The 27,392-nt window shown below is 41.1% G+C and overlaps 1 protein-coding gene across 5 annotated transcripts in view; it reads right to left on the bottom strand.

The window, feature by feature from the left end:
* Positions 1-27,392, bottom strand: part of LOC130170514 (discs large homolog 1-like protein) — a 108,135-nt gene that overhangs the window by 37,197 nt on the left and 43,546 nt on the right. For all 5 annotated transcript variants that reach the window (XM_056377846.1, XM_056377841.1, XM_056377842.1 and 2 more), the window contains 8 exons: positions 10,698-10,751; positions 8,513-8,563; positions 6,360-6,484; positions 5,383-5,552; positions 4,906-5,042; positions 4,171-4,315; positions 2,876-3,008; positions 516-672 (listed from right to left, as the gene is read on the bottom strand). In XM_056377846.1, the coding sequence (XP_056233821.1) occupies positions 516-672; positions 2,876-3,008; positions 4,171-4,315; positions 4,906-5,042; positions 5,383-5,552; positions 6,360-6,484; positions 8,513-8,563; positions 10,698-10,751 (972 nt within the window). The remainder of the gene's footprint in view (positions 1-515; positions 673-2,875; positions 3,009-4,170; positions 4,316-4,905; positions 5,043-5,382; positions 5,553-6,359; positions 6,485-8,512; positions 8,564-10,697; positions 10,752-27,392) is intronic.

Here is a 27,392-nt window from a genome sequence, read left to right as displayed (position 1 = left end):
AGTCACAGTCAGTCTGCAGGTACTGTCTGTGTCTCTACAGTCAAGGGAATTAATCCTGTTTGAGTCCTGTCTGGAGAAAATTAAAGCCATATTTCACACCAGTGGGACAGAAAATACGGCTTTAAAACACACATTTCCCATATTAGTGGTGACTGACTCACAGGTTATGGGCAAAGGAAATGATGCCAGTTTCCTCTTTAAATTCAGACTGTAGGTTAGACCCTGTGAATGAATTCACAGCTTCAGCAAAAATTTCTGTTAATGTCAGTTGTATGGCTCTACATCAATAATGTACAGACACAGATGCACAACATCATCTAACAGAATGACTCCCTAGATAATGCTGTGTAATCTGTACAGCAATAACTGCAGAATTTGAGATATGAATCATAGTAATGGTGACAGTCGTTGTGTTATATACATACATATATATATATATATATATATATATATATATATGTGTGTGTGTGTGTGTGTGTGTGTGTGTGCTGCATGTATTAGGTGTTAGCTCTTACCGACAGGATGCGGTCTCCCTTTCGTAGCTCCCCACAGAGATCAGCTGGACCTCCAGCCAGAATGAAGGAGATGAAGATTCCCTCTCCATCCTCTCCTCCAACAATGTTAAAACCGAGACCTGTGGACCCCCGCTGCAGCACCACCCGCCTGGGTTCTCTGTAAGAAATACAAAACAAACACATACACTGTATTGCAATAAAAGAAGATTAGGCAACTTAATGTATGACGACATCAGTCAGTTATGACTCAGATAGTAACTGTTGCTTTATTGCTGCTTAAAGTTCACATCTAGCTGACAGATAGAAATAAAACCTGCTTAACCACTGTCTAAGGCCTGGTTATAAGGAGCAGTGAGAGACGGCAAGAAGAAGAAATGATATAATTTAAAACTTTATTCTTATAAAACAAACAGTTACTGTAGTGCATGTATCTAAACATTTTCGGTGACAGAAGCCTTACAGAGTGATGATAAATGGCACATCTCAGTGGGAGAAAAGGAAATTTAATAGTAGAATCATTCACTGTGTTGACCAGCAGATGTCAGTATTGCACTGTGTCTGTTTTATTGTTCAACCAGTTAGTGCCTCTGTCCTAAACACACAGTGCTGACTCAGGTTATGCTTATAAATGCTTTGATACTTTAGTGAATCAACAGCTAACTTGAAAGTCTTTCAACAGAAGGAGGAAACATGCTCAGAAACAGGAAATCCAAGTCAACAAAGGCCAGACATGTAAACACATGTTAAAGACAGAACTGAAAACTGATTCTTCCAGCAGTGGGGGAACCACTGGACCTGCATGTCATTCTTCATTTTGGATGAAAGCAATAATGATAAGTGCAGAAATGATTCCAGTTATAATGATTTGTTAGTGAGTTATCAGGCTATATATTAATAAACTTACATTAGTTGGATGTGATCTCCATGTTGCAGAATGAGCGTTTCAGTTTTTTTTAACTGTTTAATAATCCTTTGTTAGCCTCTCTTCTAACGAGTGGTGTGATCTGATCCACTGCATCAGATTCAGGAACCAATACTGAACTTATCAAACAGATTCTGTATCAGAAAGATGTGACAGATCCACATTGAATACAGTTTCATATAAACTGTGTCTCTACTACTAGATACATTCAGTAAGGCAGGCTGATGTTTACCTCAAGTTACAAAACAATTCTGTGTGTGAGTTCCATGCAGTGAGGTCAACAGATGTTAAATTTGAGAAAAACAGCACACTGGTGTTGGGTTGGTTAATCGGTTTTGGCAGAAACCCTGAGTTAAGGTTTTGGGATTGGTGTCGAAAGAGGGAAAATTGAACAGCGCGTCCCTCGGTCTAAAGCATGAATTAATGAGAAGAAAGTGAGAAGAAACAGAAGAAAGCAGATGTTCTTAAAATTGTGATCATTCAGTGGACATTCTTTAAAACCCATAATCCTCCATTTGCATGACAAACTAATCAGAGAGTGAGAGAGAATGACGTGATTCAGAGGGTGAGGGACAGATAAAAACAGAGAACAAAAAGAACTGGAGAAAAGAGAGAGGCAGACGTCAAAATGACCATTCTGCAGTCAGTCTGAGGCTTATCAGATTTATTATAATCAAAGCGCATTGATTGGCCCAAAGGTTTATGACGAATTTCTGGTAACCACGGTGATGCCAGCTGAGTGACGAGGGCCGTGATAGGCTGTAATCCCTCCATTAAAATGGATTAAAGACAGTAGAGCAGCACTGAGAATCTGCATGCGTGTCTGTGCATGTGTGTACATATGTGACCCGAGTCCTGAGACAAAATTCGCACTGCCATCTGCCTTTTACTGCCAGACACACACAGTTGCGCACACGCGCAGCAGAAGCAGAGTGAGCAGGGAAGGACAGAGGTCAGTCAGTGTATTTTCAGCTCTCAAGGACTCTGTTTCCCAATCCGATGTCGTGGACCTCTTTTAGAGCCACTAAATACCTCGGAGGGGGACAATAAAGCAGCTGGGAAGTAAAGAGAACGTAGAAGGAGAGAAGCCTGACCTGTGACCCTGCAAACAGCTGCATTCACAATAATTTTTATAAACTACTACAGCAAACAAGAAGCTGCTGAATCTAACACAATTTCCTCTGTTGCTACAGAATTTAAAATTTTCTTTCGTTGACAAACTTTGGAATAGGAAGTGAATGACATGCATGATATTTTTAAACAAATAATGACCTGATGCTGATGTCATCAGCCTGAGAAATGATTTGCAAGAGCTGAAAAGTTGCCCTACACATAGCTTCTGTTACTGCACATAAAAAACCAAAAGTTTTCTGTTTTTGTTTGTACCATCCCATAAATGTGTCTTCAAGTGTTTGTGTGATCACATGTGATTCCTCACCTGGTGACGTCGTCGTCTCCGGTCATGGCCCTGGGCAGCGGTGAGTATCTGGGTGTGGTTAACGGAGCAGGGCTTACAGACTGACTGCCACTCATGTAGGGGCTTATATGGTTGTCTTGATGTGGGGAGTACGCTGGAGGAGCAAAAACAACAGTTATACATAAAAATAATGTAATGTGTTAAATGTGTACCTACGTGTACTTTCTGTATAGTTCCTACTTTGAAACACTGCTATTATACGACCGGCTCTGATCGGTAAATATAACTTAAAATTTATTGTCTAAGTAATTGATTGTCACACGATCACACAATCAGTTACAGCTCCGTCAGTCAAAGCTGTTGACGGACTGTGTATCATTAGATGCATTGCAGATATATCCAGAGACAGCAATATGATGCTGTTTGGTAATGTGTTATATTCGGGGGCGGCGATAAATAACATGTTTGATAATATGCTGATTTGGAGAAGTGACAAGTGGAAGTAATCCAGTGGACCACATTTACCCTCTCTGATGATCAGACTCTTGTATAACACATTTCAGACTGTCTGGGGAGGGGTGTGGTCACTGTAGAATCTTTTAGATATTAACATATATTTTTTCACAGTTCTTGAGAAGATTTTTTACCGAGAGTAATAAATGATATCACGACATGGTTTTCACAAAAGGCGAGATACTGATCCATACCTTTTACTGTTAGTGACATACTGAAGACATGCATCTGTATTTTTCTGACAGTTAGGGGTGAGCTTTGTAGTGTACTCCCTCACACACAACCTTGACTGTCCTTAAACTGAGCCTAAGTGATGATATGCACCAGTGTTAAAAGTCCAATAAACTTGTGAACTACATTGTTACCACCTTGTGTTGCATGTCCTGATGGTGGTCTGTGATTTCAGGCTTCCTGTGCTTTCGCAGCAGTTAAAAAATCCTAGAAAAAGAGCTTATAGGAATCTAACTGAGTCTGCCTACAGTCTAGTGGTAAATGAGAGCTTTCTTATAAACTCAGTCACTCAAAGCAAAAATCTGCACCGACAGCTTTGTTCCTTGCTGTTCTTTATCGTTCAGCACCATCTGGCTCTAAACTGTTGTTGCAATAATGTGTGTTACGTTACAACTTTGTGAAGAAAAAGCAAGTCTGGAAGATGCTGGATTGCACAAACCCATGTTATCCAGTGAACTATGAGCAACATCATACATACATATACTGCATCTGGTTGTCTCATGGTTAAGTATTGTACTGAAAGCTCTGTGCTGTGTGTGTGTGTGTGTGTGTGTGTGTGTGTGTGTACTTACAATTTGTGACGTCAGGCGGAGGGAAGTTGTCATTGATAAAAAGGGAGGTGTGTTTGGCCACACGAAGGTACACGACGTCAGGAGTCGACTTGAGCGCAGCCACTGCCTCCTCATGAGTTACCTCCTCCAAACAGGAGGCATTCACCTGGACACACAAACACATGTACTACATTAGTATTTATAGACATGCGCCTTGACACACAGACAACATGTAGACAACACCACACCAGGCTGCAGCAGAAACATACAGTGGGGATGGTATTGTGCAGATTTCGTGTCTCTTAGCATCTACTGTTAGACATTGATTTAATGAAGAAGAAGCTCTCATTATGTTGTTTTTACTTTTATGCTGAATGAGTCTGCCGCTGTGTTAAATCACCTTTAAGAAGCCGGGAGGCAGAGCAGAAGAGTCGCAATCTGATACACGCATACCCTTTTACACTGTACTACTATAATAATAGTATAATAGTCTTATTATAGAATATAACATAGCCAGGGGTAATGGAGATGACATGATGATTGTTTTTGCTCATATTTTGCTCACAGGCTAATAAACCTGATTGTTTATTCTTATCTGACAGTTGTTCAAGCAAACTTCTTCTGGATTATTTCTGTTTCAGTTTTTCTTGCTTGTACAAACAGACTGTGTGATAATTTGCTTGATAACATGTTTCCAAATGCAGGGAAGAAACAGAGAGAAGAGGGACGAGAAAAGCATAAAAAGGTGCCTCTTACAGCTACAAGTTTGTCCCCTATCTGTAGCCGTCCGTCTTTGTGTGCAGCCCCTCCCTCGATGATTTTAGTCACATAGATGCTGTTGTCGCCCGGGACATGCTGGTTTCCAACTCCACCTGCTATACTGAATCCTAAACCTGACAGAGAACAACGACACATCATATTGTTAATCTTCGTCCTGAGTAACCAGAGGGTGATTTACACATTAAACATATGCAGTAGCTGTAATTGTGCCCCTGCTCCCCCTCCCCCCTTGCTTTGACATGCCACCCTCTCCACAAAAGTCACATAGTTGTACCTTGTTTATCGTTCTCACTTGAAATCTCACTGGTTTGTATTCCCTTATAGTTCCTTTAAGCTGAAGGTCAGTACTAATTCAATTTCAAATATTATGTGCTGGACTACAGAGCCAACAAAACACACAATAGCTCGCTGTCTGACTATTACAGACTGTACTGTTTTGTAGTATTCACTCACCTTTTGGCCCTTTGACCAGCTTGATATCCATGATTCTCTCAGTGAGACTCCTCCTGCGTCGTATGCACAGTCTGACCAGACCTCCTGCTTCTTTCAGTGCCTCCACAGCCCCGCTGTGGGTCACCTCCCTGACGTCCGTCTCATTTACCCGGACTATGCAGTCATTCACCCTGCACAACAAAGTCGCATGCAATAAAGATGTCATTTGACTGCCATGAGGAGATAAATTGTGAAGAAATGCAAATGTTACAGTCTCTCACTCTGAAACTAGAAGTGGGAGAGACATATTTATGCGAGAGGAAGCAGAGTGGGAAAGGGTAAAGGGATATTTGACTGATGTGAGTTCTACTTCACCATTCGTACAGTAACAGTAGAATGAAAAAATACCATTGACTCTGGTTGTGATCATTAAAGTGAAGAAAGACTCATTTATAGGAAATCGGATGTGGTACCTGAAGAGCTTCTCTATAACCACTGGCACTGAAATGCCTGGACAAATTGTAGAAGACATTACACTTCATTATTCCTCACTGTAATTACACTGGCAAACTTCCAGTCATCCCTATGGTAAAGCACTAAAGACAGCACATTTACTGTTTCCATACAGCATCCTTAAAGAATGCTGATTGAGTTTGTTGGCTTTGCTACATGGTGACAACAGAACTGCTGTCTAATGATGTCACCTGGTCAATATATATATATACCTGAATATATTTGCTGTATTAAGATCATGCAGCAGTTATGGACTGCAGCTTACTGATTCAATTGGCAATTGAAGGGTTTTAAAGACACAACTATTGTTACAGGCAACAATAATCTGTTTAATTTCAGGGGTCACGACTTGGTTTTGGTTGAGTTTAGAATTCTGATTAGATTTAAGTAAGATGGAGTAAGGTTTGGTGTCAGGCATGTGCCTTCAGGGAAAAATGTAAGTCCAGAACAAAGCCCCCATATTTCACAAGAGAGTGTGTCTCTACCTGAGTCGTCCATTCTGAGCTGCGGCCCCTCCAGGTATAATCTTGGTGATGAAGATGGAGGGGTCTTCTCCGATGTGGGGGTTATCAGTCCCTCCTGCGATACTGAACCCGAGGCCTGAGTTACCCTAAACAGACACACAGACACACAGTGTGGTTTAATGGGAAAAATAAACATCATCTGATTGTCAATATTGGTTTCAAAGGTTCCTCCTGTCCACAAATCAACACATTACCACATCTGACGTACATCGCCTTTTCAAATCATCAAGAAGCATCTACTGTAACAGTAAGCTCTGCAGATATCTCTTCTCAGCAAATGACACATAATAGATCAGCTCTGTGAACTGAACACATTACCTGATGGCAGCCATTGCTCTGTGCATGTTTCTCGCACTCTCTCCTGCTGTGTCATTGGGTATAACGCTCGTGTAATGTCTGCGCCTGTGTTTGCGTGTATGTCCATAGTGTCTTTAAAGCACATCCAGTCAAGCAGACAGAACCAGGTCACAGGAGAATAGAGTGAGAGAGGGGGAGAGACAGAGAGAGAGCCTCAGGGTGAGAGAAACAGGAATATAATGAGGGGGGGGGGTCAGGGAAAGAAAGTAGGGAAGGATGGACGAGGAATAGTGAGGATGGAGAAATAGGGTCAGCAGAGTGGGACTGATGGTGGGAGTGTGTGAAGGAAAAGCAGAATGATGAGAGGGAGGGAGAGGAGAAAGAGAACTGAAGACGAAGACGGCTAGGACAGAGCAGATGGAGTCTTTATGATCAAATACTCTCTGGTCCTATGTGTCTATTTTACGTTTCAGATTCAAAAGATTCTGTTTGTTTTCTAGCAATAAAAGAAGAAATAAAAACAAATCAATTTATTTCTCCTCCAGTGATGAAAAATATGGAGTGTCAACTAACTAAAATAATAATTCTTTAATTAACTTACACTTACTTGTTACCTTAAAACATTACTATAATTTAACTTATTTCAGTGTCACACTGTTTGTGACTATGCAGACCCCAACTTTACCTCAAAGATGTCTGACAGCCTAAAATATTAGTGAAATATAAAGTAAACTAAGTTGACTGATGCTGTAAGAAGTACTCAGATCACTGGCTTTGGCAGAAGTATCAAATATATCCCATTACGTACTATAACTGTCCTACATTCAACATTAAAAAGTACTAAAGTATTAACAGCAACATGTACTGTACTAAAACTATAATAGTATTCATTATACATTTGGATGCATTAACATGTAAGCAGTGTTTCAAAGTAACGGTTGGTCAATGGGTAACTCATTTTAATGATTGTCAGTTTGGTAGCTTAATGAACTGAAACACAACCCATCCTATTTTCACATACTCCTAACTTTCAAAAGTCTGAGTCTGCAGAGTAACTAGAGACTGCAGCTGCTTAGAAAATGTGGAGCAGTAATAAGTAACAATATTTCAGTCTAATTGTAGTTGAGTAAAGTAACTAACTATACAATTCAAACACTCAGTAAAGCACAAGGAACTAAGAATAGTACTGCAGTACAGCACTTGAGTAAATATATTTAGTTACTTTTTTACCACTAGACTCCACGTCACGTTTTATAGCTTTACATAATTCGTATACGAATATAGATTCACTTACAACCCAAATAATTGCTTTATTTTGAAGCGTGCAGGAGATGAGAACTGCCAGCAACTTTAAAGCTGACTTTTTAACATTTTACTTTGTAAAATATGTTTTATTTTATTAGATTTAGGACATACAATAAATAATAGCACACTTTGCAAGCTTGTGCATTTTCTAAACACTGCAAATGCTTATTCACATACAGCATGTGAATCAAATGGCCAGTTTCAAAATGCAATGGGCTATTTCAACCAGTTAGAATCCCTTTACAGGAAATATTTAGGGTCTTTTTGCACCTTTTCTCGTTTGCATGTTTCTGTCACAGGTTCCTATTTCTCCTAGTTTAAAAGAGACAGACGTGCAAAATGAGTTGATGATGTTTTTGGCGTGATTATGGAGGAGAGTTCAGGGAGGACAGAGGTCAGTCTGAGCAGATGGAGGTTCTGTCACTGAGAGACTGATGTGACGGAGTACATTTACAGAGTGTGTAATACGCACGCAGGTTGATGGTGTTCTGTCACTGTATGCGAGTTCTTACCCGCTCCAGTGTGATTTCCTCATACTCATAGTCTGCTTCTGTTCCATTCACCTGTTACAGAGAGAGAATTTTGTAAATTAAAGGAAACACTAGAGGCTGTTTGTTTAGATTTTACAGTAAAACTAAAAATGCGGAGCTGTAACGATTAGTTGATTAGTTAAATGATGCTCTTTGACACAATAGCTGGTTTTGGCAGGTACTACGTCCTCCCATGTTGCATCAGACTTTCTTGTTAATCACAGGTTTATCCAATTTCTCACTGTCATCTTACTGTATGCACTGAACACTGTACCAGTCAATGTGATATTTCTGAATACCTACCAGCCTTCAGGAGTTTCTCTTCCAGTTCTAATACAATGTGTGAGCTGATTAACTGATCGTTAATTCACTAATCTGGTAAAACATTATACAACAAGTATCAAAATACAAAAGTGAATTCAGGCATTTGATAATTTATGAATGACGCATGAATCCCACAGATTAAACTGGTAATGCGTGCTTAATGACGATGTACCTCTGATGTCATATTTAAGATCATCCTTGATGAGTTGTTGCCCGTGAGCCAATCACACTGCTCGGCCAGGACTGTACGCACTATAAAACATATTAACGTCTACATTTTCTGACTGAATGAAAAAAGCACACAGAATTAAATCTAATCTGAACAGACTACTATGTATTTTGTGTTCTGCTTGGTATATACTGGGAGATGAGTGTTTTGTTTCTGCTATAACTGCTGCAGGCAGGCATGCACGCAAACACACACACACACACACACACACACACACACACACACACACAAATGCAAACACATACACACAAAAACACAGTGCTCGAGTGGCATCCCAATGGCCCATGTAATCCCCTTGGCTGTAATCTGTGTCTCTGTGCAGTCAGATTAGTTTAGATTTTGAATTCCGGTCGTTTCAAACAGAGGGCACAGTCTTCCATCAGACACCACGTACTGTCCACTGATACTTACCGTACACACACATTTAAGGACATATTTACAGTGGATTGGTTCGTAGTTTAAGGCTGTCTATAATTCACTATAAACATAAAATGTCTTGGAATATTTCATCAATTAATTCAAATTATTGGTTGTACTGTAACTGTATATTTATAATAGAGTTTTAAGATTATCAAAGTTATAGCCAGTGCTTCCTATGGGCACAGTAGGCAGAAACGGCATCATGCATCTGCCATTATGTTTAACTTTTTCCTATTGAAAAACTTGATTGACCCTTGCCTGATATTGTCTTTCAAAGAGTCATCAACAATGAAAGTAAAAGTTTATTTCTTTGTATTTGTTACAGGCGTTAATCACATTTCTTTGGACGAGAGTAACAGTCAATGTGTCGCATCAGTCGTATCAGTGAAATATGTGTGAGAAAAATCTTTTACTCTGTGTTTTATTCCAGGCAGTTCAGCGGGGAGTAATTCCACAGTAATTACATAATAAACTTATCTAACAACAACAGACACAGAGTCTCTGTGGCAGCTGGCAAACCAGTAAAATGACATCTGGATCCATCTAATTTAGGACTGAGCTTTTTGACTAAAACCAGGATGTTACATGTTACATGTTACATTATTCTGCATATTTATTGGGGAGAAATATTCAAATTACTGCACATTTCCAGTAGCTCCAAAAAGTGTTGCAAGTAAAATAACCCTTGATATTAGATTTTATTTTTGTGACTGGAATTGTTTATAGAGAAAACGATTTGATGTAAATATTCAAAAAGTTCCACAATTATTGTAGATATCACTTAAATTTCATACAGAATCTTGAGATTAGAAATATACTGATTATACTGTGAAAGAAATCCTTTATATTCAAACTTTCCAATCCCAAGAGAATAAAATCATGTAAACAAAAACATCATCCTGTTGATATAGAATGAAAAGGACATTTCCTTATAACCGCAGCAAATTAGTTCAGCCTTAAGGTGGTATGTTCAAATTAAGGTTGTCCTCACTGTTGTAGCTGCATAAAAATGTCATGTCATTTAGTCTTTATCTTAAATCTATGTGATTTAACCTCACTTGACTTAGACCAAAGTGTCTTCTCCACAACTGGCCATAGAGATTTTACAGTATGAGCAGAGAGCAGGTGCAAAGTCCACAGTTGGGTAGAGGTTTAAATTTGATATTGATATACTCTATTAGAGCCAGTACTCACATATGGGGGGGTGTCGACGCTGTCTGTGTTGACCACCACTGGGGGGGGGTTGGCCTGCAAGAGAGAACAGAAGCATTACCAGTCATTTTTAATTTGAAGGATATTATCATGAAAACAAAGACATACAGTATTTCACCACACCCACACACACACACACACACACACACACACACACACACACACACACACACAGGCAGAGAGCAGTGATAATGACTTACTCGTCTCATGTTTTGGTACAGCATGTTGAGAACCTCTGCTACAGATTACCACCATGGAGCGACTGCATACACCGCATGACATACTGCACAACCCTTATACTGGACAGTACTAATGTACTACACTTTAACTGTAAAGCTCTGCTACTGTGACATACAGGACTCAATTCAGTACTGCACCTCAAAGTACTACATCACAATACCCTGAACATTTAGATTGTACTCTTATAGCCTGCAGGATATTCTGTATGACATTATTGACACCATATTTTACCACACTGGCCTGACTGTGCCACATTCAGTGTCTTTATAAATCCAAAATGCAATGTGCTGTCTCCTGTCTAACACAAGTGTCTCCTCCCTCCTCTTCTTTTCCCTCAGGTGCTTCTGCTCTAAGCTCAGCCTCCTTTTCCTCCCCGGCCTCCTTCTGGAGTCCAGTCCTGGACAGATCACTGCTAAAAGAGCTAGGGGTGAGAGCAGCAGCAGATTACTGACATTATCTTCCCTCTTGCTTCCTACGCAAGCACAGCAAAATGACAAACCTCACACTAGCCAATAAACAGCCACGGGGTGTCTTTTTCTCCCTTTATTTCCAAGGTAAGCATTAGCCTCCCATCTTATCATTCTACCCATTTACCTCCTGCTTCCCCCCGTGTCTCCTCTAACTTCCTCCACAGAAAATATTTAGCGCTCGCCCGTCCAACATCTGCATTTCTGGTCAACAAACCAGTAACAGATAATCTGAAGGTCCAGTTTTTGTTCTGTAGCCAAAAAAAAGTTCACAAACCAACCAACTACACAAACGTCAAACAAGCTAGCCGACCAAATGGACAGTCCATCCTGACCTCGCAGCATCAGCGCGCAACAGAGCAGCAATAGCATCTATCCCTCTGCACTAATCTCAACCTCTCTCACCCCCCTTTCCACTCTTTTATCTTCTCTCTCTCTCTCACACACACATATATTATCTCACTCCATGTCTCTCTCTCTCTCCACCACATGTCCAACTGTCTGTCAGTCAAACTGACTGGATGCCTGATCCCACACGGGAACAGAGAGAGGAGGAGGGGGGGTGAGTGGGGGATCAGAGGGATTATAGGTATGGTAGGAGGAGTCAAATCTGCCAGATCAACAACAGCAACAAGGAGCAGAGGGCGCAGACAGATGCACCCCCCCACCAAAAAAAAAAAAACACAGATGCAAGTAAAAAGAGAACAAAAATCGACAGTGTGAGAACAGACGTGGAGGAAGGCTTAGAAAGAGTGAATGAAAGAGATGAAAGGGATACAGTACAGTAAGGACATGCTGACAGTTGCAGCTGTTAGTCCGTGTGTGTGTGTGTGTGTGTGTGTGTGTGTGTGTGTGTGTGTGCGTGTGTGTGTGTCAGTGTGTGTTTATGTGAATGAAAACACTATTTTATAGAAGAGAGCACAAGGTTCTGATCTAAACTGTGTTTGTCATCAAAAAATTTTGATGAGCTATGTCTCCTCATATTTTGCAAAGATAACCAGTCAAGTATCCACTCTGTTAATAGATATTTAGTCAACACAAATTTAGTTTGGAGGGGAAACAACATTAGATGCACTAACTGCATTTACTGTAGGAGTCTATAGCCTCTGACACCGGTTCCTTTTATGCAGAACATCTTCACGTATCAATAATTCTTTGGTTTGTCTAAAAAAGCGACACTGACTGAGTCATCTCAGCTGATGTCAGTGTAACCACATGTATGAATTCAATTTGTCTGTCATTACCTCACACTTACCAGTCCGTCGCCTTGCCTCAACCCTATCTGACTCCTTCATCAATGTAACAGCAGCATGAACAGCGGTTAAACGTCTGTGTGTGTCTGTGTGTGTGTGTGTCATTCACAGAGCGACAAATCCAGTTGGTCGGTCAGCTGGTGATTCCATTGACACGCCATGTCGGACTGCATGCTTATGTAACATCAATATGTGTGTGTGTGTGTGTGTGTGTGTGTGTGTGTGTGTGTGTGAGAGGTTGTGTTACATGAAAAGGCCAAAAGACCAAACGTGCAAATATATACAAACAAGCACACACACACACAACATCCATATCCAGACAGTGTTTTGTTCCTCTGTGCAAGTGATTGTCAGTTGTTATGTAATTGCTGTTACACCAGCTGTGTTATCGTGGCATTATGGCCTGGTTCAGTCCAGCACAGCGCAGCTTAGAAAGAGATCCAAACTGATCAGACAATGAGACAGACAAGTGCTTTAGCCACAGTTCTCATGCTACAATGTTCAGGATGGTTGCTTACTGAGGCTTGTTGAAGTAGGTGTGTGTATGTGTGTGTGTGTGTGTGTGTGTGTGTGTGTGTGTGTGTATAGTGTTTGGGAAATGATCCTCCATCAGTGCAGTGTGCTGTTTTCAGCTACTACACCATCATCATAATTAGGCTTCAATTATCAATTATCAAGAATCCCACAACGTGTAATGATGCACAGCAGCAATTAGTTAAATTATCAATCAGTGCAGTGTGCCATATTATGTGCACACTCATATATATAATAAACACAATTAAAGCCTAAAGGAAAAATGGGAAGAGTCACAAACAAAATCAGACACAGCGATGATTGATTGCATGCAGGTAGAACATCTGGAAGCTTCATTCAAAGGTTTGTTTCTGTACCATCTGACCTCATTTGCTTCACAGTCTGCTACTTTACATTTTATTTATAGAACAGAAGAACCATAAGAGCCATTGTAAAGTGGTGAAGACTGACGCACACACTCACACACACAAATGCTCCCCACCTAATATCGCTACGACTCCATCTTCATAAAGTGTAATGAAATTCCATCTGACTAATGAGCTAATCAGATGAAGTGTGACGCTAATCAAACTAGAATGGCCGTGCTAATCACGCTAATCAGACTATCACTACCTGCTATCTCTGATCTCTGCGTCCACAGCAGATGTACAGAGAAAAAACGACCCTAACAACAGCTAACACACAGCTGGCATGCTGCTAAATCACTACAGTACAGTTTACACAACACACACATCCTGTTACACATGGACGGCTATGCTCTTTTGATTATACCATTAGAAGGATGAAATTGACCATAACCATTCTTACACTGCTATTATCATCTTTCTGTAATGTTCAATGAACTGTGGGCTTTGTTTTTCTGATGAGTTATTTTTGGTAAACCCTTCATTTAGCCACAATCTGCTTGGTCTGTTAGTTTTCTATATTTCCCAGAATTACTTTCAGCATCCCCTCAGAGAGAAAAAAGTAACAGTCACATCCCGCACACATTATGAATATGTTGACAGCTCAGGGCTCAGGTTTAGTGGAGAAAGCACTGGAGCACTTGAGGCTGTCAGTGCTTCACTTAAAAGGGCAGTTTGACGAGGATAATGGCAACATTACAGTAGTGACCTTCCACTTCTGAAATGCCTGCCCCTCCGTGGTCAGATTACAGCAGCGAGTGTACTATGCAGACTCGCCATCACAGGGTGATTATTGTGTGTTACATTTGTTCCCTTCTCTCTTTGTCCCATCATTCATTTAGTATCTAATATATCTCGTCATGTATTGATTCCAGGAGTACTTTGAACGTTAATGGAACACGCAATCAATTTTGACTGCGTAACCTGTGCTGTTTCCTGATAGAGTCATTCATACTTCGTTTGAAATTTTAACTTCTATTCAGATAATATGACTGTCGAAAACAAACAAACACAAAGTTATTTAAAGAATATGAAGTCTATCTCTTGTTTTGCCCAATAATTTTTTTCAATTTTACTGGTAAATAAGATAAAGTGAGTTAAGATGTAAGAAAAATAAAAGCACTGTAAGAAAATTGTGCTTTTTACTTCATATGTTCACAATTACCATCAGCTGATGATTAACAGGGTTTATTACCATCTTGAAGTGGTTGAATAACCGAGTTGCGGGATGTCTGTGTGCGGCACTAATGGATGTAAGTGTCAGAAAACAATATCATAAATCCAAATGAAAACTGTGTGGAACTCCTTGTCCTTGTGCAGAGTGGAAGTTTCGCCACATACACACCTTTAAGACAGACGTATGGCTGTTGGTCAAGCATCTCTTTTAATACCTGACAAAGGTGCTTGACCAAAACTGGCTTTTAAAGTATACATACTCTGAGCAAACACTGGAGGAGAGGAGGAAGTTTTAGTCCAATTGCATGTATTTTTTTTTATCACAGCTTGTGCTCTGTAACAGAATAGAGTCTCCTTTTGTATCACAGGTGGAGGGGAAGTAATTCGCCAAATGCACATGTGCTGTCCTCTCCTAGGATCAGTGGCCTGAAGCGCACTACTACTACTACTGTATACAACCACCCATCTACTATCCAGCCATCAAACCTACCTGCACATGGGCCTGTATTTGTGGAAAGTTGTGTATGAGCGGCACATGGGGGGAAGTTTCCACTGAGTGTGCTGTCCAGATATACGTGTCATTGGGCCACGGCCTGCTCACAGCCTTGCACTTGGCTTTGCTCTTCGTGGGACTCTTCTTCACGCTGTCCCTCAGGTTGGGGAACTTCCCTCGGGTGCCCCTGGTGACCAGGGTGGTTGGCAGTGTGCTCCACCCATATCCGCCTAACCCTGAACACAGGGGGAGCTGTGGTGAGTGAAAAGGGTGGATAGACAGCGACTGGGAGGCATGAGGAAGAGTAGGAGGGTAGTGGTGGTGATGGTGCTGATACTGCTGGAACAACGAGTGGTGAGTGGGCGAATGGAGCTGCATCTGCTGCTGTTGATGGTGGTAGAGTTGATGCGTGGACTGCGAAGAGAGCAGGTGACTGGGTGAAGCTTGAGGATGGCCCTGCGGCTGGTTTTGAGGATGATGCTGCAGCTGATGATGACTTGGCGACAGGTGAAGCTGGTGGTGGCTCGGCGAGTGCAGTAGGTGATTTGGCGATTGTGGAGCCAGCTGGTACGTCGGAGACGGCGGAGCTAGCTGATGACTTGGAGACGTTGGTGCTATGTGGTAGTAGCTCGGAGATGGAGAAAGAAGCAGATTTTTGGGTGAATGGCAGCCGTGTTTCGGCGAATGGGGATGGTGCTTTGGTGAGTGCAGCGGCGAATGTTGCATTTGATGATTCGGTGTCTGTATTTGCAGTAAATTCTGGTTATGCTTCGAGTGAGAGAGGCTCTTGCCCGATTTGGCCTTTCCTTTGCCGGATTTGCCCTTTGCGGCGCCACTGCTGGGCTTCTTGGGGCTACAACAGAAGTCATGGCTGTGGAAATAAGTTGTCATAACTACAAAGATTTATAAAAAGTCAACAAGATATCCTCCTGTCTTCTCTTATCTTCTTATCTTACTCTCACCACATTGTGTCCTTTAGATGCCAAAAGGGAGTAGATCCTCAGAATCACTTGTGTCCGAATAATGTAGGTCACGCCTCTACAGAACCACCAATCCTTCTTTGTGTCCGTACAAAGTTGGTATTCCTGCCCTTCCACTCTCTCTTTGCCGTTGTCAGTGTCTCTCAGTGTCTTAAGATAACTGGACAATCAGAAAATTAAAAAACAATCCTTCCTTTATTGGCATTGTTTCCATGTCTTCTCCATTATGGATTAGACTATCCGCCAGTCCTGAAAAGCAAAGCATCCTCCTTTCATGCGATTTTGAACACTTCTCGTCTGTGTGTTCTCCCCTCAGGAGCACCCTGTCCCTCTCACCGGCTCCCAGGGTTACAGGGTCAGTAGTAGGACAAAAGGGACAGGTTGAGCCTCCTTCCAGCCCTGGCTTCTCGTAGGGTGTCTCTGGAGAGGATGCGAGTCGGTTCATGCACCACTGGAAGATTTCTCTTTCTCATTCCACGATTATGCTCCACTGCAATGGTCAGTCACTTGGAGTAATTCATATTATCCACCTATGTTGCTGCGCACTCTGGCTTTGAAGCTGAAGTGTTAGTCGCTCTGTAAACGATGCAGTTTGATTCATGTGTTCCCAAAGAAAAAGTAGAAGGTAAAACAGTAACTGAGCTCAGATAAGATTCCTAGGTTTGACTTTTTTCTGTTAAAGACTCAGAGAACGTGACAGTCAGAGTTACATTAGTCTTTCTTTTTTCATGTTGTCTGGTTTAGTCTTTCTGTTGATTTAATATTAGGCCAAATCTCGATCCACAATTCTCTTTCTCCGCCTCTCCCATCTTTCTATGCTGCCTCCCTCTCTCAGTGTCTGTCCCTCTCTCTCTCTATCTCTCTCTCTCTCTCTCCCCTTCCAACTCTCCCTCTCTCTCGCTCTTTCCCGGACCAACCAATTAGGGACTTCCCTGGACTCCTGCACATGACAGCAGCCAGGCATGACTAATCGATAGGCAACCAGGGACAGTGATACAACGCTCAGAACTCAGTCAGTGTGTGTATGTGTGTATGTGTGTGTATGTGTGTGTGTGTGTATGTAAGTGTGTGTGTGTGTGTGTGTGTGTGTGTGTGTGTGTATATGTGTGTGTGTGTGTGTGTGTGCGCACAATGAGTGGAGAGCTGTGATTGGTGGAGGCAAGTCCCTTCCATCAACCTTTGTCTTGTTCCTTTAAAGCATCACAAGGCAGGCCGGGTCAGCTGAAATAAAGTCTATGAAATGCCTGCTGTGAGTTTGTGTGTGTGTCTCTATGCGTTGGCCTACTTCCTTTTGAGAACGTATCTGTGTGTGTGTGTGTGGTGTGTGTGTGTGTGTGTGGTGTGTGTGTGTGTGTGTGTGTGTGTGTGTGTGTGTGTGTGTGTGCACGCACACCCGGATGTATTTACCCATTATATGTCTCCAGTCTCTATCATGTACTGTACATGCAAGCCAACAGAGGCAAGGCTGTAAGTGTTGTCTAGATCTCATGATGACCAGGAAGATGCAAATTCATGTGAGTCCAGAACTATGAGAGACACGGCTTGGTTGCAGTAAACAATCCAGTCTGGTAAACAATGCACATCTGCTGAAATGTTGAAACTGGAATCCAGTTATGTAGGAAAATGGGTTTTACAATTTACTATAAGAAAAGTTGGTGTGAGCGGACGCTTCCTACCATGTTGTGGTTGACTGGGTGTCGAACCTCAACCCCAAATGAATTGTGTTTTGTGTCTTCAAAATGGTGCCAAAAGTCATTACCAAGTGTTTGCTCTGATTCTTTGAAATCTTTTTTTGTGTATTCCGTGATAAACTAAGCCATGAATTGAATGTAAATTTCAAACTTCAATTTTGAATTTCATTAATTTCATACAGTTTCTAGTCATACAAACCTCTTTCATTAAAGACCCTGTACATCTATAAACCCACACAGATGATTTTAATTATTTTACCTGATCATTTTTTGGCATTTTTCCTAGAAAAAGAATAACTTGAATGAGTCATTGATTATTTTAGTGGTTGCAGATTGATTTTCAGGTGATCGACTAATTTATCAATTGCTTCACATCTCAAGAGTTGAAACCTTTTTCATCATCATATCTTCATCCAAAGGTGTAATCGGAAATAAATGATAAGTTCTTTATAGAAAATATGTTAATACTTGTGTTTCTCATTAGCAAAGGTTTTCTTGGTAGGGTAACCAGTTCTATGATACAATACAGTCATGGGCTAATTTGTGACATTATAATAGTCCCATCACACCATACTCCAAAACACTTGGTTATTCAGTTTACATTTACTTTTCATTAGATATAGAAAAATGACAAAAACACACAATAACCAGGAAACGGACAATATTTTTCATATCAGATTAATTATAGCTTCTGGTGCCCTACAGCTGGTATTTAGGAAAGAACAGGAGCTGCCACTGCTTTGTACATTGAGCTGGAGAGACGCACACACACAAACAAACACACACACACACACACACACACACACACACACACACACACAAACACACACACACACACAAACACCTATCTAGTTATGGCTATGAGGTCCACATCTTTATAATGTCAGCTAATATATGCCACAACTCGCCCCAAACCAACCTGATAAGAGGGAGTGAGGGAGGCAGATAGAGAGACAGAGGAGCCACATTAAAAAGCAGCACCCGATGTGAAGAACACAAAGACATGAGGAGAGGGTGAGGGTGGTTGAGAGAAAGCCTGTTATAGCCGCCCAGTGTGTTAGCGGGTATGTGTGTGTGTTCCCTGTGTAAAGTGCTGCTAGCGCTGCAGGCTAACCGCTCAGTCAGGAGAGGATGAGCAAGGAGAATGGGCTGTTAGCATCACAGTGCTAAATCAAGCCAGCATTAATACAGTGCTAGAGGGTGGGGTAGACAGGGGTGGGGGCTGCTGAGAAATGAAGATGCAGGGATGGGGCGGAGGGTGGTTGAAGACAAGAGATAGAAATGAGGATAGGGAATGAGGCATCTAAAATGAACAAAGCTGCCCTGGAGGACTCGGCTCAGGGTTTGAGTTTTAGGGTAGTTGTTTCAAATACTCCAGTTTAATCTGGCAGAATAACTACTATATAAATAACTACTATATGTTTAACTCATTTATAATGACTGGCATGATTAATACCTTCACACAACACAAGTGACGACCTGGAAACTAGGCCCTCAAATGTTGTCATGTATGTCAGCATGCCCACACCATAATAAATCAAATCTGCTTATTCTTCTACCCCCACTCCCTTTTGACACAGCTCTGAAAATTATTATTAAATAACACATTAATAAACACATCAATTAGTTCAGTTCTGTTAAACAATCAGCTGAAATGAACCCCCATATATTATATTCTATGTCAGACTGACGAATAGAAGTTTAAAAATCCAGGAAAAAAAAAAAAAATCCATTGAGCGTAAAACCTTTTCTACTCCTCTTAATTAGTGCAATTGATATATTAATTAGTCTAGTCAACAGGCACACATACTACTCTTCTACGACTAGTCATTCTGTCTCAGAGTGTAGTTAGCTGCTGATCAAATTTAGCCGCCAAAAGAGCAACCACCGCTCTCATGCTGTTGCATGAGCGCGTAATGCGATTCCCATCACTCCATTACCTGTGTCCAGTGTCAAATCCTCTGAACACTTGCCACCTCTTTGTTAGCGCTCCCATTCTTTCCTCCTTCCTTCTTATCTCTAACCGCCTCAGCATTTTAACTCAAAAAGTCATGTCTGTCTTTGCTGAGCAGAATATAAGAGGATCAAATCTACAAAAGGGAAAGCAGACACGTAACACGGAAATAACATCTTGGGCGGGGGCTCTAGTGATTTGCCAGAAAGACTTGTGTAAAACATCCAACAAAAAATCAATTTATCAGGATTTTCCAACTCCTCTGTCTGCAGGGAGACAGGGTTGTGATACTAAATGTCACCAGCAGGGGGGCCTCAGACTCCACAGACTGAGAGAGCACTGACCGGAGACTAAAGGTGAAACAGTTCTCTATCACATACAGTATGTCAACAAAAAGCATTGAATCCTCACTTTTTAGAAGCTGGAATTGGTGAATAATTGGCATTTGTGGTTTGAAAAAATGTTTCAAATGATTTTTTCAAAATAACTGCCATTTAATTTTCTGTGGAATAACTGTGTGACGGCTGCGGCTACATTAACATCATGCAAAGGTAAAAGATATGGAAGAGACTGCATCTCGACACGGCGGAGCTGTGGTCGCCATGGATCCGGTGGGTGAAGTGTGTGACATGTGAGGTCACAACCTGAGATCTTCATTATCATACATCACACCAGCAGCCACACACAACATAGCAGAATAATCAGTATTCATTTAGAGAGTCTGCCATCATCAGAGCTGGGATTTGCTTTTTTTTTTTTTTTTGGGGGGGGGGGGGGGGTAATGGTGTGGTGTGAAAGGAAGCACTGTTACACAACTTAACTTGTATTGCCAAAAAGGAATGAAAATAATGTCAATTTGGACCATTTGTGTTTAAATTAAAGCAGCACTAATTCATAAAATATGTTTACATCAGGAGCAGGATGATTTAATGTGAGGAAAACATGTCTAATCCAAAACAAAACACAGAAAACACCACTGAAGTGCCATCACTGTATCAAGCTGTTATAGCTGATGTGTTAACCGACAATTGCCAACAATTAAGAATCCAACAGAGACAGGAAAAATCGGACTTCCCTTGGATTCCTGTGTCTGGATTATTTTTTAGCAGTGGTCTGGTTTCCACCAAATCCTGCCAGACTTCTTCACCAGCCACAAATTTTAAATTTCTATAGAGTCTTTGCATTTTCATGCAGAAAAGGTGGTGGATACTCAGCTTGTCTTGTTGGAGACAGCCTTTGGGATGTTGCAAACAGCCACAAAACCCAAGGAATATGTGTGTCAGTCACTTTGCTCGAGCTAATGTTTGCAGAGTCACAAACATTCAAAACAATATTTAAATTGATTATGAGTTCATTTGTCACTTCTTGTTGTCAGAAAAGAATTCCTACGCATGTCCAGAAGTCTATCACTAAAACAGGGGACACTGAATCCACAGTATCTCAGTGGAGGCAAATGGTGGGATCGTGGTTCTTGTAGAAAAAGGTGTAACTACATACAATCTGTCCAACTAAATAAGAACAAAGGGTTCTTGAGGACTCCCAAGACCAACCTGTCCCACAAACTGCACAGTACAATTGACCTTAAAGTGGATTGATGAGCCCGCTGTGTACAAAGCCTGTGCTTTCTAGTAACTGCAAAAGTCTTTTCAACTTCCATTAGAGCAGAATAAGACATCTGTTGAGTGTTTGCCTTTTCAGTAAGCAAACTTAAGAGATTCAGAATCACTAGGAGGTTTTTACTGCACATTATGACAAATAGTCCTGCACAGTACGATCACTGTACTTAAATAAATTCCTGATGAATTATTTTACCCAATCAAGGTCTGAGGTCCAACGTGTTGTAAATTTAGTGAGTAAGTGGGATTTTTGGGTTTATTCAGTAAAGATTTTTCATCCTGTGCAAGAAGTTTGTCTGAAAGCACAAGAGACAAATAACAAGATCAACCATTTCAATTACAACATATTCATTATGAAATGTTTTTATCCCCAATATGTATGTTGTGCTCAAGGACAATTTTTCTGCCAAAGCTCATGACAAAATTTGTGATACTTTGAGTTGTGGAGAGATGTAGTTTTAGCTGTGTAGCACAGACTAAAAACAAGGAAGTCTTCTCTGAAAGTAGCATATGTTTGCTATACTATGCAATGAAGTGCAACCCAACAACCTCACTCATTATTCCAAATACCATAAGCAGGGCTATTACATGCTGTAACTGGATCTGAGAGTTAGTAGTGGGGTCAGCAGAGGTGGAGCTGAGTCTTCTACGCTCTGTCGAGCAGATCTCAGATGAACCTCCTCCTCTCATACTAACTGTTGACCTCTGGAAGTGATCCTACTTGTGGGGCTGTTGGGTAAGATCACTTCTTCAGGTCAGGACACACAGATCAACACTAACTGAGTGGCTCATTGGACATGGTGTTCAGGCTACCATACTCTCTCTTTTCCCATCTATCCGCGTCACCCTCTTTCTCTCGCTCTTTCTGCCGAAACCCTAGCTTGTCCTCTGTTGGGAAGACCGGCTGTGCCTTACTCCAACTGTGTTCCAAAGAATCAGAGTGAAGTAATTCTGCTGTAATGCTATGCTCTGTTAAGGATATGGTCTCAGTGTCTGTTACAGATGAGTTTGCCTCTCTGTCTCTTTCCCTCTCTATCTAGGTGTCTACTGTGTCTGGCAGCATTGAGCTCTCTTCCACCAGACTTAATTAGAAACTGTTTGCAGAGTCTTGAGATGCCATTGCTGGCAGAGATGAAGGAGCTGCAGCCACCGCTGCAACACATCACAAACATGATTTAAAACTTCACAGGCTAACTTCCAAAACTGCAGTGTCTGTTTGCCAAGTACAGTAGTTCTTCATTAGTCCTCCATCCTTTCTGTAATTTATAACAATATAACAATAGGTTGTTCACAGGCTCGGATCACAGAAAACACAGGCAATACAGCGATATGACACTGATAATGACAGAAAGGCTGCAACTTTATTTTCACTTTCACGTCTGCTGATTATCTTCCCAATTCCTTGTTTTGTCTAAGAAGCGAATAATGCAAAGTGATATATTAAAATATTTAGCTTTATTCAAACAACACCAAAACCCAAAGATATTAAGTTAATTATGATATACGACAAAGAAAAAGCATCAAATCATTTAAGAAGCAGGAAACAACAAATTTTTTATCATTTCAGTTTGAAAAATGACTTTATCTTCTGATGATTAACTAATCAATCAGTCTACAAACTGTTTCACCTCTAAATGACAGATTAACTGCAAACATGGAAAACTGTTCCACCCCAGTCAAATCTAAGCCTCAAGTCTGAGCAACAAAGTCAGATTAGAAGTTATTTCATTTGTAACTTGATTCCCTATTGAGTGCAGGTCCACAGACATGTATTTTATTGAGCCTCCAGTTACCAGCAACTACTTTAAACCAAATGCAGTTTTGTTGATTCAAAGCAACATTTAAAATCTGACAGTGAAGACCTGGTGTCATGGCACAGACAGGCTCCTTACTCCTTGAACCACTGGCGACACTAAGGTCCCTTTGTGTCATAGGATGCCAAAGATTTTCATTCCATTAAATTTTAATTTTAATCAAGTAAAACATACTGATTGCCCAACGAGGAGGCACAACAATTACAGGTCAAGAGGGATAGCATCACACACATTCGACAAACTCTGCTGTTGACTTGTATTCTCTGCACAACAATAGCTTTTCCAATTAAAATCTACCGATTCTACTGTAATGATCCTGTCACATACAGTAACACATCCATGTGTGACTGAGGTACTAATATCACTCTACCTGGTGATATCACACTGGCAGACAATGTTGTTGTAAGATAGAAACCTGACTCTCTAAAGCAGCAACGACATGAACACACAAAGGTTTGATTCACATCATCATCATCATCATCATTTATATCCAGTTATGAAGTCGTTATGTGTGTAGCAGTGAATAGGTCAAGCCTTCAGTAGTGTCAAACCATTCTTTACTAATTACAGGAGGATAGATGGAGCTGTCATTATGTTGTGTTCAGCCTCATTAGTAAGTGGTCATTTTAAGTGATTGCTTGTGGTCAGCTAATCTGTGTTGATTATATCAGCAGAGAACAGACTGGAGGTAGGAGACTGCTGGAGAGGGAGGAGAGAGTGAGTCTGTGTGGAGACGTCGGTGTGTGTGTGTGTGTGTGTGTGTGTGGGAGAGAGAGAGCCGATATGCAAGCTTCATCCCACACACAGAAGGTGACGCAACACCTCGCATACTCTCAAGCACCACAAATCTAATGCGCTGCTCACTGCTACAATACAGTGTGTGTGTGTGTAAGTGTACACACATGTGTGTTTGCCAGTGTGTGAGTGTGCAAGCAAGTGAGAAAGTATGCTAATAATTTAAGTTTATACAAACAATAATCTGTTTCCCTTAACTCTCTCTCTTTCTCTCTCTCTCTATATCTCACACACACACACACGCACACACACACACACAAAACCACACTTGTCATGCTCTGCTTGGTGATCAGCATAGCAGCATCACCATGACAGCAGCTGATGCCGCCACAAGCTTGGCCAGCATCAGAGGAGGAGCTCTTGGTTACCATGGACAATGGTGGTCCAAGTTGTAAACATTTGCATTAGCCCCTCCCACTGATGACATCACCTGCGTTACTATCAGGATTCATTAAAATATAAACCCATCTGAGGACTGCTTGTTCTGAAATTTAGGAAATGAACATGAGTGATTTTTCTTAACTGCTACTACATGAAAGGTGACAGGAAACAGCTGATCAGGATCAACCACAGACAGCAGTGCACATCAGTCGTGGTGCCTTGAGGGTTTCAAACAAGTCCCAACACGTCAATGTTTCTGAGTCATTGCTTTTAACCTTCAAGTTGCTCCAATATTTATTCCCATATGATATCAGTTCAGCACAGGCATGGCAGCTTTGTGGTTTACAGAGAAAGGTGAAGGATACACCAGCAAGCTTTAATTTTGTTAAGTAAATGTACAACCGTAGCAAATGCTCCTTCTCTCTAACTCCTGCACTGCTCCATTTCTATGTGGTGATGATGTAAAGTTTCTGACTGAGCAAAGACTGTGGGAGGTGAAAATTCACAGTTATGGTGCGAAGGCACAAAAATACAGCTCTTACTTTGGTTTATGACAGACTGCCCACTCGGCAACAGATGATCTATGGAAGTAATGTTGCAGAGAGTGTGATTGAGTTTCATCGTGTACAGGTAGAGATGGATCCAGTTTCTGCTTGAAGACAAATGCACCTAAATTTGCTGCCCACTGCCACCACCACCAAAGAAAAAGAAACAGATCTAAAGAAAGACAGAGAAACTAGAGAAGCCTACACATGCACAGTGGTATCCCATGAGGCACAGGGAAAGTGGAAAGTTTTCTTAGGCAGCAGAAGGATAACGAGCCACTCTCTGCAGGTGGGAGGTGTGTGTGTCGGGGAGAGTAGGTTGAACTGTACTGTATACACGCACTTTGCAGTATGTTTGAGAGTGCTAATGATGTGTCTCCAACCAGTTTTCCATTTTAAAATGACCAATATAAATAACACTTCTCTTTCTAGCAAAAACTGCAGATTTGCTACACACTGTTTTACACCTTTCAGTTGTGAAAAAATTTTAAATTTAAATAAAAATTCAATTTTAAATACTTCTCTTCTCATTTTTTGCTGAGTGGGAACATCCAACATGTAACTGTAAAGGTGGTAAAGCTAAAAAACTTCTTACCATTGATACGTAATCTACTCCAACATATGATGGATTGTTCCTGTTTACCTCAAAACCAATCCTGATAAAGTGACTGATTAACTGATACGAAGCCTCAGTCGGTCAGCTGACTTGATGTGTGTGCTCTTTATGTTGATGGATACATCATTATCTGAGAATGATGTGCATGATATACTTACATTGCCTGCTTTGAGCTAATAGACTATCATATTTCTCTCACAGTCCTAATCAATCACTAATTCACTCCTTCAGTGTCTCTCTCTCTCTATCCATCTATCGCCCCATCTCTCCTGCTCTGTCCATCCCTCTCTACCGCCATTTCCTGTGGCCAATAAACACCTCTTTAAGGCTTTTAGAGCTCTTTCTCAAGAGCCAGGATGACTTTCGTACCTCTGCTTTACCTCACTCATCAATTATACAGAGACAACATGTGGGCTGTATGACAGTATATAGTCAACAACACAAACAACAGAAAACAGTGGGGTAAACCCTTTATCTGTGATTATGGTTACTGATCAACTCAGGTGAGAATATAGTATGAGATCTAAAACACATAAATAAGATAAGACAAACACTTTGCCGAGCTGCACTGAGCTCCTGAGGCAACATAAAAATCTGCATTTTGCAAGAGATGCTAGAAAATCACTTAAAGGGAGATAATAAATACAATTGGCTGCCAACACCGGAGCCACTGAAACAGACAGATTGACTGGTGGGCTAATAGCACATGGCATCAATACTATCATTGCCAGCAAGGAGGAGATTTTGCATTGAGATGCTGTCTAGTGAGATAAAGTACCACGTCCGGACTCTAACGTGTTCCAGACTTCTACATGTCACATTGTTTTGCTCTATGACTTTCAACAGATGGACTAAATAATTTGATTAAAGAGCAATGATGGTTGGTCTATCCCTGAACACTTACATGCTAACACACATGGACCCACAGAAAAAGAAATACAGACACAGAGTTTGAAATGTGTAGCCACATCAAACCAGCAAAGACAAAAATCACCCCTCTCTCTCTCTCTCTCTCATCAACAGGGCCAACAGCTATGTGTGTACGTGTTTAGTGTAATGGCCCATCAGTCATGCACTAAGTGCCTTAGACAGGAAAATGGCAACACCTTGGGAAAACACTGGCCAGTATGATTACTGCAAAGGGGTTGGGGTGAGGGGGGCGAGAGTCAACTTTTTCCATGGGCCAAGCTGTAAATCTGCAGACAAGTGCTGCAGGGCTGAACGATGTGAGTGGCGCCCCATCCATTCAGATCAATAATGCAGGTTTGAATCCAATACAGACATTACTGTGTTTGTCATCTGCAAGCCGAAAAGTGTGTAATCATTTTTGTAAAGCAGAAAAATACAGGAAAATGCATCATCAGGCTTTTCTCACAACGTAGTAACCATGATGATGTATTGTATGCATAAAATGCACATACTTTTTTACGTACTTAGCTATTTATAACAGTGTAATTAAGGTCTTAAAGGGTGCCACGAGTTTATTTTCAATGTTTTTTTGTTACAGATTTTAGTGAGCAAGCGTCTCAGGGTGTGGGGTTCTACTTTTTACAAACTGGGTTCAAAGGCAATCACAAGAGCAAATTCTGGGCATCAGCTCACAAGTGTGTCACCAAATGACTCTTGCAAGTTTGTTGACCAGAGGCTCAAGCATAAAGCTTTAACTGATGGGTGAATACACTTCTAGAAGGAATCCGGTATTAGCAGGTGGAGTTTGG

Source organism: Seriola aureovittata, chromosome 6 (assembly GCF_021018895.1).
Source record: "Seriola aureovittata isolate HTS-2021-v1 ecotype China chromosome 6, ASM2101889v1, whole genome shotgun sequence".
Taxonomy (NCBI): domain Eukaryota; kingdom Metazoa; phylum Chordata; class Actinopteri; order Carangiformes; family Carangidae; genus Seriola; species Seriola aureovittata.
The sequence above is the reverse complement of the archived record's forward strand: the minus strand, read 5'-3'. Positions and strand labels throughout refer to the sequence as shown.